The following is a 14589-nucleotide window of genomic DNA, read 5'->3' on the forward strand; positions in this document are numbered from 1 at the left end:
TTAGTAAGTGATTTTCATTGCAATCTTCGAATATATTCGATTTATATTTAAATATATAATATTTTTTTAATATATACTAATATATTTGTCGAGAAACTTAACTCTTAATTCTTCGAGTCTCATAGTAGAATGTGGCTGCAAGAAGAAAAATAAGCTTATAACGTGATTAGGACGAAATCTACATCAAATCTATCACATTTTCGACAAATTTAATTCTCGAAACCCTGGTTTTATACAGAGGAAAAAGAAACACGAAAATCTGCCACTTATTTCTTGTTTTAAGCCCTTTTTCAGACAAAAGCAGCATAAAACAAAGAAATAAAGATTATCCTACTTGCATTTTTCACATTATGTTTTATTTCTTTCCGGAGAAACAGTCACATATAAACCAAATCTAAGAGCCCGTTCAGACCGCTAAGGAATTCCTGAAATGCTGGTCTGGAGTCATGGGAGTCACCGTTTTCACGACTGGAGAAGTGCTTGGATTTTTACGAAGTATTCCGTTCGCTCCGAGTCGGAAAACTGACGAAAAAATGGCTGGGAAGTCTCCTGCTTCTAGAGTCTGAACAGAATTTCCATGGCTCCAGACTAGGATTCTGGGCGGGAACTTCTTTGTGTCTGAACGGGTCTTAAATGACCTAGTAATTGTCTAAAGTGCTTCATACCGCATGAGCTTAGACTTTCAAAGCAAAATGAGCCATTAAAAAGCTCTCCACGACGCTCCAGTGTCAAGCTATCTGAAGAGAAAGAGGGAGAGAAAAAAATTTAGTATATGCAGAATATCGTAGTTCAACCAACTTATTTTGCTTTTTAAGCCAATAGATTCTCCCAAGCCAAGGGACGGTAAATCTCCTATGTAGAAGTTTTGGACACGGCGGATCTGATAGTGCAGTTTTTGAATTGATTTGACACTATTTTCAGGACTTGTGAGCTATTTCATTTCTTAGTATTGGCCGTGATGGTCTCTTTCTAGATTGCTAGCTACTATTGGAACCCGGACTATATTCGGGAAGTGGCCTGGGGATATTGGTATTTGTGAACAGTTTGGTGATTTGAAAACTGCGACAAGGTTACAGTGACGATTTCGTGACGACTGTGAACGCATGGTAAGACTATACAAAAACAGTGACACAAATGTCACTGCTTTCATCACCATCAATTTCCATTATTGCCCATAAACCTCAGAAAGATAACAAAAATGGAGTTGAAAAGAATAGGCAAAACTAGTAGGAATGTTAAACTGGTTAGAATTCAAACTAATGTGTATACTTTCTTTCTGGTGTGTAATTCAGCATCTGAAAAAACACCACCGACGTCTTCTTTAAATTAAGTGACGGTCTTCCACATCGAGTAAGCAGGAAACCAGACACCCAGAGGAACCACTATGCGTATTGTACGTCTGTCGGAGCCTCAAGATGAAGAGCATCACCGATCCAGCAGCAATAGAGACAATTCCTCGTCCTCTCTTGATTAACCATCCCAACCGAAGCTAGTACAATATCCTGCGTAAGTGACTGTAAACGGCAAGTGGAAAAGGTCATTCAATGCTTCATATTATGAAATACACCCTTGGGTGGAGTACTCCGTCCAAGATGATTCTGTTTACTGCTTCTACATTTAGAAACTTTGGTGGTACGTCTAGTTTTCCCGGGGGAGATATACAAGTCTAGACCTTTCATAGAAATTGGCATGTGAAGATGGAAAGACATCAATAACATTCTCAACCCTTATACTAGAAGTGACCGCCACAAAGACAGTGCAGTTTCACAGACGAAGTTCAAAGCCATACAAATCAAGGAGATGCAACCATTCGTGTTGGTTTTAATGACGGGCAGAAATATTGAAATCAAGGAGAAAAGAGAGCATGTAAAAGCCTTATTAGAAATAACAGCTCTATTGGGAAGACTCGGCACTACCTTTTAGGGGCACGACGAAACAGAATCCTCAGCCAACAAGGGAATTCTTGTCGAGACTGGCAATCTTCTTGCAGAGTACTCTCCTAGGCTCTTCAACAAGCCGAACAGACGATACAGTCACTATACATGCCAGGAATACCAGAAAGATCTTATTTCAATGATCGGTTCCAGTCTTCAGCATATGATAGTGAAAGAAGTACAAAGCGTCAAATTATTTGCCCCTCTGGTCGAAGAAATGAAGGACAACTCGAAGAAAGATCTACTCGTCATTCTTCTTAGATGCTTCGACGAAGGAAAAGTAAAAGAGAGATCGATCAGATGCTATCACATGAAGAGCCTGAATACTGAAAGTTTATCAAATTTTATTCACGACACAATGCAACAATTGGACTTGATTGGAACTGCTGTATTGCATAGTGCTACGACGGAGCAAGCATAATGAGGGAACCATTCTTCAGTTTTCAAACTCGTTTAAGACAGATATCCCCACAGACTATCTTCATTCATTGCCATGCACATCAAGTAAATTGGGTTATGACGAGCTGCATTGAATCTGTCGGTACTTTTGATTCTTTTTTCTCACTAGTCCAGACTCTATACGTATTCATTTCCAACAATAACACTCCGCATCAGTTGCTTTTTTGGGGCCAATAAAGTTTCCTAGCTGCCAGTTCTGGAGCCGAAAAGAAGTCCTGCAACAGAATGTTCTTACTTGTGTCGATATTGAAGGTTTGACTCCGACATAAATGCATTTTAACAGTACTTTCCACTATAAGTAAGGGAGCCAGAAGTGAAGCACGGAAAGAGGCATCTGGGCTCCGGAAGATGGAATCGTTCCTTTTATCTTCCAATTGCACTATATAGAAGCAATTGTTCCAGTGACGAACTTGCTGTCTCAGTAGCTCCAGGCTGTTGACTTTGTTACTTTCCAATCGCGCACCTTGGTTCAGGTCACATGAAGCAAATACGCCGATCTCCGTTCAGACCCTTCACTTGCATCGCTTTTTGAGAAAATAAAACATTTAGCGACAGAGCTCAAAATCGAAATTCCTGGTGTGAATGAAATCAAGACTGGAACTCCCTCTGTTGGTCTGAATGGACCACCTCGAAGAACTTAAAAGATCACAAAGCAACCAAAATAATTTGTGGCAACTCCGACGCTAGGAAAGTACTTCATCTAATCTGGCAATTGAAATTCAACTTTGGTGGATGAAGTGAAGCGAGAGTACTTCGAGACTTTTGACCGTCTACTGGCCATATTTGACAGAAGGTTCACAGAATTTTCCAGTTCTGAGCAAACTCGAAGTCTTGGATCCAAGCTTTGCTAAATTTATGGACAATGACTTGCTCAAGCGTTTCTCTGCTCTTTACGGTGAGCTGAATCTTAAGCTTGCATTGCCAAGTATTTCTCGCTCGATGAGGAGAAAAGCCCAAAATCTTCCTAGACATTTTCCGACCATCTTCAGGGACTACCCGTGGCTTACTCAGAAGTAATAAAATTACTCTGTATTGCTGTCACGCTTCCCGTGACAACAGCAAGCAATGAGAATTTTTATTCCTGCCTAGAAATAGTTTGAAACTACGTGTAGTTTACAATAGAATATTTGGAATACGTCCAGTTTGTTCGTGATTTTGCAAGGATGAAACTTCGCTGGTCTCCATTGTTACCTTGAATGTTTTAATATTTTTTGCTCTTGTTATATTTGCCTTTTTGTAAATATATTTGATCTGGATGATTTCTGGTAAAGGAAAATCGAGATTTTGGTTACAACCCTGATCATAATAATAAAGATTACCTTCACCGAAGTTTCTCGCTGAGGAAGGTTAGCCTGTAGTCTGGTTGAATTTTCCGCTTTCAATTCAAGTTTCACTTAACCTCGTTGATTATAATCTTCAATGTTATAATCAATCGTATAGTTTAGTGTGGCTGAGTTCCACAATCGGTTATTATATCGGTAACTTATATTTCGGTATCGGTATCGGTATCTAATATTCGGTTATTATATCGGTATATTATATTTCCAAGCAGCACATGGGTGCTGAAAATTGCCTTTTTGCAAAAAAAAATTGATCGATGTGTCACCAAAACTTGTAATTTTTTTACATTACAAGAAGTGAATCTCCGGGGGGAGGTGGCAGGTGCAATTCTTGCCCATCCCAAGATTTGGCCCAAATGACACCTCTGCTGATACGCCCTTTTGACAACCAAAATTCATATAATCTGTTTCGATTATGTTCAGAATGAGGCAGGGCACGACTTTTTGAAATTTCTTTTAGAGCCTTAATTAATTTTCCAAAAGCATTTTTGTTTTAAGTCACCTCAAAACACACAAAGATCCAAAACTCTGACAGTTTAACTTTCTATAACGAATAAAACAAAATGTAATTAAAGTTGTTTTGCGAAAGAGGTTGGAAAAAAGCATAAGAAGTAGACATATTGATATGCTTTTTTTTCTCTAAGCATTGCTGTACCAAAACAAAATATTAATTTAAAGAGTCAGGTCTGAGGTGTGGTAGCTCTCCTCTCGTTTACGGTGACTTAGGGTGCACTGTGAAAAACAAACAGAAATTGAATAAAAGAAAGAAAACAAGTTTTTGCAAATGACAGCAAAGAGCAATATTAAAAATTGTAAAAGAGCAGAAATTATTCAACATACGAGAGGAGTTGCCCCCTCCTGAACCACCTGCTCTTCAAAATCTATGTATTTGAGGTTTTACTCCCGAGATGTGTGAATGATTATCTCTTTTATTTTGTATCCGAATGTTAAAAGCTGTCTTAGTTGTGGAATGAATAATTTAGAAGAGTGTCTGGGAGTGAGCGTTGGTTAATTGAGTCGATATCTTAGAGAACCGTGCGTGCTACTAAACAGTCTTCGTATAGGGATTACAAATAGCTAATTATGTTTTAGGGCATAGTTTCTTACGGTTTTTAAGAAGTTTAACTTTATAATTATGGTTGCTTATTGGTTAAAAATGTTGACCTTGCTGTGTTTTGCTTTTCTTGGTTGGAATCTTTTTTAGCTGTATTTTGTTCTTTGGGCTTTGTTGATAGTTTTTGATTCGTGCGTTGCTATGGTCCTCGAGATTTTGCAATAAGGCTTATCTTATCTGATAAGACTTCATTGTAATGGTCAAGAAGTTTTTGAGGGGACAGCACCGCTCTTTTACGGAAAAACATATTTTTAAGTTATGATATAACTTATAGCTTTCATATGATACCGTTTTTTCCAATTACGTTACAGATCAATCATGCCAATGTTTTATAGTGTTTTCTTTCTTCTTATTGACACTACACTTTAAGTGGCACTGGTTGTTTAGAAACCCTGCTTATCCATGTCAAGACACGGAAGGTTCAACTCTTTTAAATTTCTCTTTGCCTTTGCTGATAGAGAGAAAATCAGGATCTTCGCCCCTTGGTTTTCTTTTCTGAGTAACTCTTTCTTAGAGACCATGGTTGAATCAGATGCTTTCGCAAATGGAACCTTATACGGTTTTTTCTCTTCTATAACAAAAAAAGGACAAGATAGATAAACCTCAAAGAAATCCCATTGACAAAACATCTATCATCACCAAATTCAAAGTGTTTCTCATTTTTAGGTTTAGAAATAAAATAAAAGGAAGTCAAATAGAAACTAGAACTTACCCTAGATCCAGAAATACCATCTTCACCGGAAACCCCCTTCTCACCAGGTTGCCCATATGGACCAGGACTTCCAGTTTCGCCAGTAGCCACTTCTTCTGGAAGTTCACGAAACTGAGCTGGTGCTCCACTTGGTCCTATATCTCCTGGTTCACCTTTTGTCCCTTTCGGACCAGGTCCACGAGGTTCACCTCTTTCACCACGTTCACCTTGATCACCAGTTTGGCCAGGGAATCCCTAAGAATAACGTGTAATAATCATCAAGTAAAAAATTAGATACCTAATTGAATAAAGTAAAACATCAAGTAAATAATCATCAAATAAATTTAGCTGCCACATCGCATTTTTTTTCTGTTACAAAATCTTTACTTTTAGATAAACAAATTTTTCGATGGACCTCAAAAGCCCACCCCTGTGAAAAAAAAATCACATTTATTTATTTTTTTCTGAGTATTGTTTATTTCCCCTAAAAAATAAAACAAATTTAATTCCCAAAAAACATTTGCTTTTGAAACATTCTTATTTTTATACATACAATTAGAAATTCTACTTCAATTTCTTTTATTTTGTAAACGTTAAATAATTAAATAAAAATACCTTCTTAAAAAATCTAAGTTGAGAAAAATCATATAAAAACAGAAAATATGAATTTTCTTAAAAAAAAAACTTCTGAGATTCAAAAATATTTTAATAGAATTTGTAATTTTATGTACAAATGAGAAATTTCAGCTATAAACACTAGATTCGAAACTTAAAAATACTTAAAGTATAACATAAATTGGATGGAGTATAACATAAAGTTAAAAAAATTGCCCCCTTAAAATTTGGTTACAAAAAAACCTGTTACAAGCAGGAATAAAAAATAGTATCTACAAGTTTTCCTGATTGTTTTCCCAAAAAATCCTAGACAAGAATAAGATTACAAATTTTTGATTAACATACGTTTTTATTAATAAACAAATTTCTTACGATATATTTGTACTATAACACTTTATTGACAGAGAACATTGAAAGCCCAATCATCTGAACAAGAGAATATAGTTTCCATGTAAAAATTAATCGATAAACCAGGAGTATACATATAAATTTTTCTGGAGATTATCATGCGAAATAATTTCAAAATTGAATAATAAATATAAACCCATATATAGTATCATATCCAAGGGTGAATATCAGTAAAATAGAAATTCATATGTTTATTCAAATACCTATTTTTCTGAGGAAAAACATACATTTTCAAGGCAAGTACAATATTTAAGTTTACTGGATTCAAAAAGAGTAAAATCGTATTTACATTCACAAAATACATTTAGCAAAGATCTGGTCTATTTTGCACAGTTTTGCAACATTTTCAGGGATAAACACATGCAATTATTAATTTTTGTCAGTACAAATTAGACTTTAGGACTCGTAAGCACGCCCTTGAAAATCATTCCCGATTTTAAATGTAAAAGTGATTTGGAGCTTAATGCTTTACTATTTATTTTTTAATTTCCAGTCGTCTTACTAATAAATTCGTAAGCTGATAATATCCCTTTTGGCCATCCTTCATTAATTTATCAGTCTTCACCTTTAAAAGCCGTTAATCCAAGTCCCCTTAGCAAACTTGTACCCACCTCTACCCGTGTTCGTACCTTAAGGCATATTATAGAAAAAGTCCTGCGAGAATTGTTCTGATTAGGATGGAACTACATACTGCAATATCCTTGTTTAATATGTCATTCCTTTTTTACTGATGTAAAAGTACATTTACTGAGCCTGTGAATTTTGATGGCGTGAAATTTGAATTAGTAAGGATTTGTGCACATCTAAATTCGTTACACACTAGTTGCGATTTTCATAATGTTCACACATTTTTCCAGAAACCTTAATATAAAATTATTTGTTTTCTTTCAAATTTGGATGTAGCTTCCGATTGTTTTTTCCAAGAAACCACAAATAGCCAAATAACCATTAAAATTGAACCATTTATTTAGCTTTGATTAAATTAACCTAAATCGGATTAGGTTAGATCTCAATTAGGTTAACTTACGTTAAGCTGTTGTAGCAGCTTTATCTAAATAAACTAATTAAAATCTAACTCAATGCAACTTAGGTTAGTTTTACCTCAACTAAATCAAGGGTTCTTTTTTAATGGTCATTTGGTGATGCAATTAAGTTCGATTTATCCAGTTTAATTGAGATTAACTTAATCATCTTTTTTCTTTAAGAGCATGCGAATTTTTTCTTCATTCCATTTGAAAAGTTTTAAAAGGCTTTTATAAATTAATAAGGAATTGATTCGAAACATAATACTCATCCTCCCTCTCAATATCTCTTTGGTTTAATACTAGATAATAAAGAACTGAAATATCTATCAGAAGGAAAATAATTATGAAATAGAATAATGTGGAAGATATTGATGATCATAAAGTAAGTTTGTTCATATAGTATAAATTAACTTCTAAGTTTTTGGCAATTTTTTTTGCCAGAAGAAATGATCACGGATGCCTGTTGTTTTTTTTTTTTGTTTTTTTTTTGGTTTACTTGTTTTCCCCCCGGGGATTTCGCATCGAAACAATGGGTAGACAAAGATGTTAGATAGGTCTTCCTTCTCCCATGGGTCGACAAAGTTGTTAGATAGCACTTATTCCTTCTCCCACGCTTGTTTTCCTCAAAAACTTCGGATCCATATTTCAAGGTAAACATTTTACTTCAGCATAGTCGAAAGGTCCAACAACTATGCTTTTAGTAATGACGTGACCCTCCATAGTCCCTGGGGAAAGGGCTTGAAATTCCGCCATTTGCCTTTATTTGTTCACATATAGTATTTGTAGTTGGGAAATATACGGAAATTTTACGGATAATTTTTGGAAGGGAAGGAGGGATTTTCTTTGGGGAGAATTTTCTATGTGGAGAAAAGTTACCCCTTAATTTTCCAGCAGAAATGTTACAAGGGGGAGGGGATTTCCTACCATGATTTGAAAAGCAGTCGGAAATTAAAGAAAAAAACAAGTTTTTTATCAACTGAAAGAAAGGAGCAACATTAAAACTTAAAACGAACACAAATTATTCTATACATGAGAGGGGGCTGACCCTTCCTATTTAGTATATAGATAATTTTGAATTAAATTAATGTGAAATCAATGTGAAGTTTATTTTAAGGGGAGCCGGGAAACGTGAAAAATGAACATATTGGCATCCGGATTTAAGAAGTTTTCAAGTTGTTCAGAATTTTAGTTTCGATACCGATTTTTGATGTTTAAACTATGCCTTTTACTTGATGCTCATAAGCCATTGATTAAGTATGATCCAATGAAACTATTCGATGAATTAACATGCAATGGGGTAAATACTTTTGAAAAATTGATTTTAAATGTTTGGAGGGTAATCACCCCTTTTCACCCAAGGAAATACGCCAATTAAAAAGGTAATTGGGGTTGGAGTAGGCAAACCAATTTAAGCTACGATAAAGAGTGAAAAGAATGTGCGCAAAGACAAAACAATCGTCCTATATTCTGTTATTGTCTCGGTCAAACATCGGGCATGGCTTTCCTATGAGTCTGCCAAAGACAAAAATTCTTGCGGGCATTTATCTCCAATCCCATATAGTATAAGTCAACTATAGACCTAAAGAAAAGAGTTTAGAGTTTGTTATTATTAACTAATGTGCCTCTAACCCTTTGAAAATGAAATGCCTCTCACAACCGTATAAAAATTGTAATTTACACGGTTATCAGTTTGTACAGATGTCAGTTGGTGAAAAAGCGGTTTATAAAGTTATGAAATTTTCAAAATCTAATTTTAAAAAGTGGCAAAGCAGCCCGGACTGTTCAGCAAAACTGGTAGACATTTATGATCGCTACTCTTTTACAGTTCGATCCTTACATTTTTATGCCTAATTCTTAAGAGTGAGCTTATTCAAATTCAGAAGGCAGATTACCCTAATGGTGATATAATTATTATAACTCCTTTTTGAGACTCTATGAAAAAAATATCCCCTCCATTGAATCTTTTAACGATTTCCTATATAACCCGCTCGCTGAGTACAAATTCACTAAAAACGCTATGCCAAAGAAGTTCCGTAAAAGTGGAACCAACTATTGTAGACTGTATTTATCAAGCGGTGCGTTGATACGGTCGGATATTGTTTGTAAGACACAGACAAAATTTGTCAAGAATTTAGTTTATATCTGCGGTGTTATTTTTCAAATCCACAAATAGTGATGGACTTGCTTCTCGAAATTAGCTAAGAGAGAATTAGTTTGGTGACAGACATTCATAAGCATATATTCGCAAAGCAATCAATGAGAAGTGTTTATGTTTTTCATGTAGATCATGTTCTTCAAACCAACCCCAACAGGGTTCCTCATGAACGGTCAGACGCAGTTTTGCAAGATATAAATTTACTCCATTCATCGACTATGTCATTTAATTCTGTACCGGGTAATAACCACAGGGGTAAGACGACTGCTCTGTTCCTGATTACCCTGCTAATATTGCCAAAGTCAATGAGAATGGAGCTTTGGGATGGTTTTCAAAGTGAACAATGTAATTCCAATCGAATATTATGATTCGGTGAAGGGTTTGGTCTTCCCCTGTACAATGAGGCATGTGACTTTTACATCTTTGAGCCCTTACAATTGTTTCTTGGTGGATAGAGGGATGGGACCCCATTAAAACCATGACATATTGCAGACGCATCATGTTTTTTTTTTTAATGGAAGGTCAGACATGGCATCAAAGTCACAAAAATCTAATCACAAACCAAAAAAAAAGAAAAAATCACAAAAACCTTTAAGTAAAACTGTCGGAAGCTTAATCAACAGTAGAAAAAAATTTAAACTCAGCTTCTGAGAAATGTGTGAATCTTTGCAATCACAGTCGGAGTGACGTTTATGCGAATTCATATGAATTTCAACGAATCATTTTCGATCTAAATTTCATGTCACTAACAATCATAGGCTTGATATTGGTTCTTTTGCAACAGTGAAAAGGAATATCATATTAAACAAGAATATTGCTGCAGGTAGCCCAGTCCAAGAAACATCTAAAAAGCTTATGTTGGACTTATCGTATGATGTTGCTAAGATACAATTGCAGGGTAGGGTAGTGGTAGGTACAAGTGTGCTAAGGGAACATAAATTCACTGCTTTTGAAGGTGAAAGCTGATAGTTTAAAGAAGGATTTAACTAGTGGTGATATAATCAGCTCAGGGACTGATTATAGAAACTGGTGTATACAATGTGGAACTACACCCTAAACTGGTGAAGAGCTAAGCTCTAAATCAACTTTTTTATTTTAAATCAGAAACAGCAAGCAATATGCAAGGGCATGCTAGCGAGTCTTCAAGTCTATAGTAACACACAATTAGGATGTCCAAAACGGTTGCAAAAGAGTGCTCACTAGCTACGTAATTGAAAAGTTCGATATGAGCCCATATGAAAGCTGTGTGAAAAATAATAAAATATCAGAGCAACATAAATGGAAATCCGTTCTTTGAAATATAAATATTACACTGCAATATCCACAATATCCGATAACGTTTATGTTTTGTAGAAATGGTGTAAAGGAACTCTCCCTTAGGCATTACTCAGCATCTGACTAAGAAGTATGCGCAAAATTTAGGAAAAGCTTTGGTCTTTTTAAAACAAGCTTCTTTTTAAAACAAGCTTCGTTAAATGATTTTTATGAGCGTAAAGTGAGTTTTAAAATATTGCAATGCCACCATTTTTTTCAGACCGAGAATATAAATACGTATTTACCTTAGAATTACACATTTTCCTTCAGGCAAATATTTATTTGATTAAAAGTATTTATTTCTATGAAAAAATATAAATGAAAAAGTGATATATAAAAGTTAATCATATATAAAAGTTATATACGACTAGAGTTTTTGGAGAAACCAATTAGGATAATTTGTAGTTACTGGCTTACTGATTTCCGTAACTAATTTTTGTAACCATTTTTTTTTTTTTTTGCACCCAGTTTTTTTCAACTTTATTATTGTAACGTTTCAGATCTAATATTTACAGTTTAAATTGTTCGTACTTTTATTTATAATTATAAATTCTATTAAAATAATGTTGGAACTGTTTCTTTTTAACTTCACTTCTTTTTTTAGCTTCAATTTACGTTTTTATGGCTTAAATTTTTTGTTAATACTATGATGTTTTGAAAATTCAATTGAAAAAATACTGAAAATACTGGTTAAAACTGAAAAAATAGCATAGAATTTGTAGTTATACATAAAAATAGGAAAGTTTGAATGCTCCACTATACTTTGAAATTCACTACTATACGTTGTTGGTTTTTTTGGAGGGGGGGGATAATTTTGGAGGGAAAACCAAAAATATTGAACTTCAAAGGTCTGTCAAAGACCTTATTAGTTTGTGTTGTAGGTATTAATATTGCAGTTTACTTTCCTTTGAATGTGTTTATTCACAACAATATTTGGCCTGGCTATGTATAGTGGCCAATTTACCATTTTTTTACCTGGGTCGAGAAAAATTTCCAAATCTTGTCTGTGTATTAAGAAGTAGGACAAGTACAAGTTCAAAGACATTTTGAACAGTTCTCTCACTTCCAATAAACTCTGGAAGGACGCCAATAATAATCTCCTTTATAACTCTAACGAGTTAGTCTGCTAGAGAGTTCTAAAAAAAAATACTGTTTTGTAAATATAACAAGCTTAGTACATATTATGATAGCGTAAAAGACTATTGCTCATTACTACTCATATTGCAGCGTTTGTCTTCCTGTTATTGTAGTTATTGCAGCTAATTTTAATTATTGTTAAAAACTGTTCCTTTACTCAAAGGAGTTTGCAAAGTTTTCTTTTTTTTTCGATTAAGAGTAGATTAAGAGTAGTTTTTTTAACCAACAAATAAATAATAGCAATCAATATCAACTTAATGAATAAGAATTTAAACAATACTCTGATTGATATTAATGTACTGAGTTCTTTAATTGAAATGTTGACAATATTAATTAATTGCCATCACATCGTATAATTAAAATCAATATGATAACTGATATTCATAATAATTTTTCTTGTTGGAGCCCTGAAAGTCAGAAAATTAATTATAATCCTTACCCTTCCTGATTCGCCCTTCGACCCTTTGATCCCAGGAATGCCAGGAAATCCAGGATAACCCTGAAAAAAGATGAAAGGTCAGTTTTTTAAAACAGAATATATTTTATCTATATATATAAAAATAAGTTGTCTGTGTGTGGATCTGTGGATGGATCAGGTGACGTCACCTGAAAAAACTGGATCAGGTGACAAAACTGAAAACTGAAAAAACTAAAAAAAGGCAAAAACTACAAAAAAAACTAAAAACTAATAAAAAAAATAAAAAAGCTAAAAAACTAAAAAAACTAAAAAAAGGCAAAAACTACAAAAAAAAACTAAAAACTAATAAAAAAGCTAAAAAACTAAAAAAACTAAAATAAGGCAAAAACTACAAAAAAAACTAAAAACTAATAAAAAAAATAAAAAAGCTAAAAAACTAAAAAAACTAAAAAAACTAAAAAAAGGTAAAAAACTAAAAAAAACTAAAAACTAAAAAAAAACTAAAAAAAAGGAAAAAACTGAAAAATAAGCTAAAATAAAGGTAAAAACCAATAAAAAACTAAAAAAGAAACTGAAAAAACTAAAAAAAGCAAAAACTACAAAAAAAAACTAAAAACTAATAAAAAAAGTAAAAAAGCTAAAAAACTAAAAAAACTAAAAAAAAATAAAAAAAGGTAAAAAACTAAAAAAATAAAAGATAAAAAAACTAAAAAAAAGGAAAAAACTGAAAAATAAGCTAAAATAAAGGTAAAAACCAATAAAAAACTAAAAAGAAAAAAAGAAAAAACTAAAAAAAATTTTCATCTAAAAAACTAAAAAAAACTAAAAAAGGTAAAAACTAAAAGAACTAAAAAAGAAAAAAATAAATGACGACACTCAAAGAGAAAGCGACCAGGACAAAAGGAATGTTCGATTAGCAATCAACAAAGCACCGGGACACAGGGAGTATAAATGATGACCAGGACATAAGTAAAAAAAAAAACTAACAAAACTAAAAAGAAGGTAAAAACTACAAAAAAACTAAAAAGAAAAAAACTAAAAAAAGGCAAAAACTACAAAAAAAACTAAAAACTAATAAAAAAGCTAAAAAACTAAAAAAACTAAAAAAAGGCAAAAACTACAAAAAAAACTAAAAACTAATAAAAAAAATAAAAAGCTAAAAAACTAAAAAAACTAAAAAAACTAAAAAAAGGTAAAAAGCTAAAAAAACTAAAAACTAAATAAAAACTACAAAAAAAAAGAAAAAAAAACTAAAAACTAATAAAAAAACTAAAAAATCTAAAAATCTAAATAAACTAAAAAAGAAAAAAAAAAGGAAAAAAATAAAGGAGAAAAACAAAACTAAAAAACGAATGTATATACAGACCGGGACACCGGGATACAAATGACGACCGGGACACAGGGAATATAAATGACGACCGGGACACAGGGACACAACTACAACGGGGACACCGGGGGAAACAGGGGGATATAAATGACGACCGGGACACCGGGACAGGGAATGGTCGATTAGCAATCACCATCAACAAAGCTCAAGGGCAATCATTAGAATCATGAGGTATAGATCTGAATACAGATTGTTTTCCCATGGACCATTATATGTTGCATGTTCAAGAGTCGGTAAACCTGACAATCTATTTATATGCAAAGACAATGGGACAGCAAAGAATGTTGTATATTCGCAAGTTTTACGTAGTTAAAACCATATATATATATATATATATATATATATATATATATATATATATATATATATATATATATATATATATATATATATATATATATATATATATATATATATATATATATATATATATATATATATATATATATATATATATATATATATATATATATATATATATATATCTATATTCACAGGTGGGACATAGAGACACAACTACAATGGCGCGTAACTATTATGGCGCGTAACGACTTACGCGCGCGGGGGGGCTTGGGGGGGGGGGGCGCGAAGC

The 14589-nt window shown here is 33.3% G+C and overlaps 1 protein-coding gene across 3 annotated transcripts in view; it reads right to left on the bottom strand.

Moving 5' to 3' along the window:
• Positions 1-14589, bottom strand: part of LOC136027008 (collagen alpha-1(IV) chain-like) — a 200179-nt gene that overhangs the window by 160178 nt on the left and 25412 nt on the right. For all 3 annotated transcript variants that reach the window (XM_065703901.1, XM_065703902.1, XM_065703900.1), the window contains exons 5-6: positions 12632-12691; positions 5560-5793 (exon numbers count right to left, since the gene is read on the bottom strand). In XM_065703901.1, coding sequence (XP_065559973.1) covers positions 5560-5793; positions 12632-12691 — 294 coding nt within the window. The remainder of the gene's footprint in view (positions 1-5559; positions 5794-12631; positions 12692-14589) is intronic.

The sequence above is a fragment of the Artemia franciscana genome, chromosome 5 (genome assembly GCF_032884065.1).
Source record: "Artemia franciscana chromosome 5, ASM3288406v1, whole genome shotgun sequence".
In the NCBI taxonomy this organism is placed as follows: Eukaryota; Metazoa; Arthropoda; class Branchiopoda; order Anostraca; family Artemiidae; genus Artemia; species Artemia franciscana.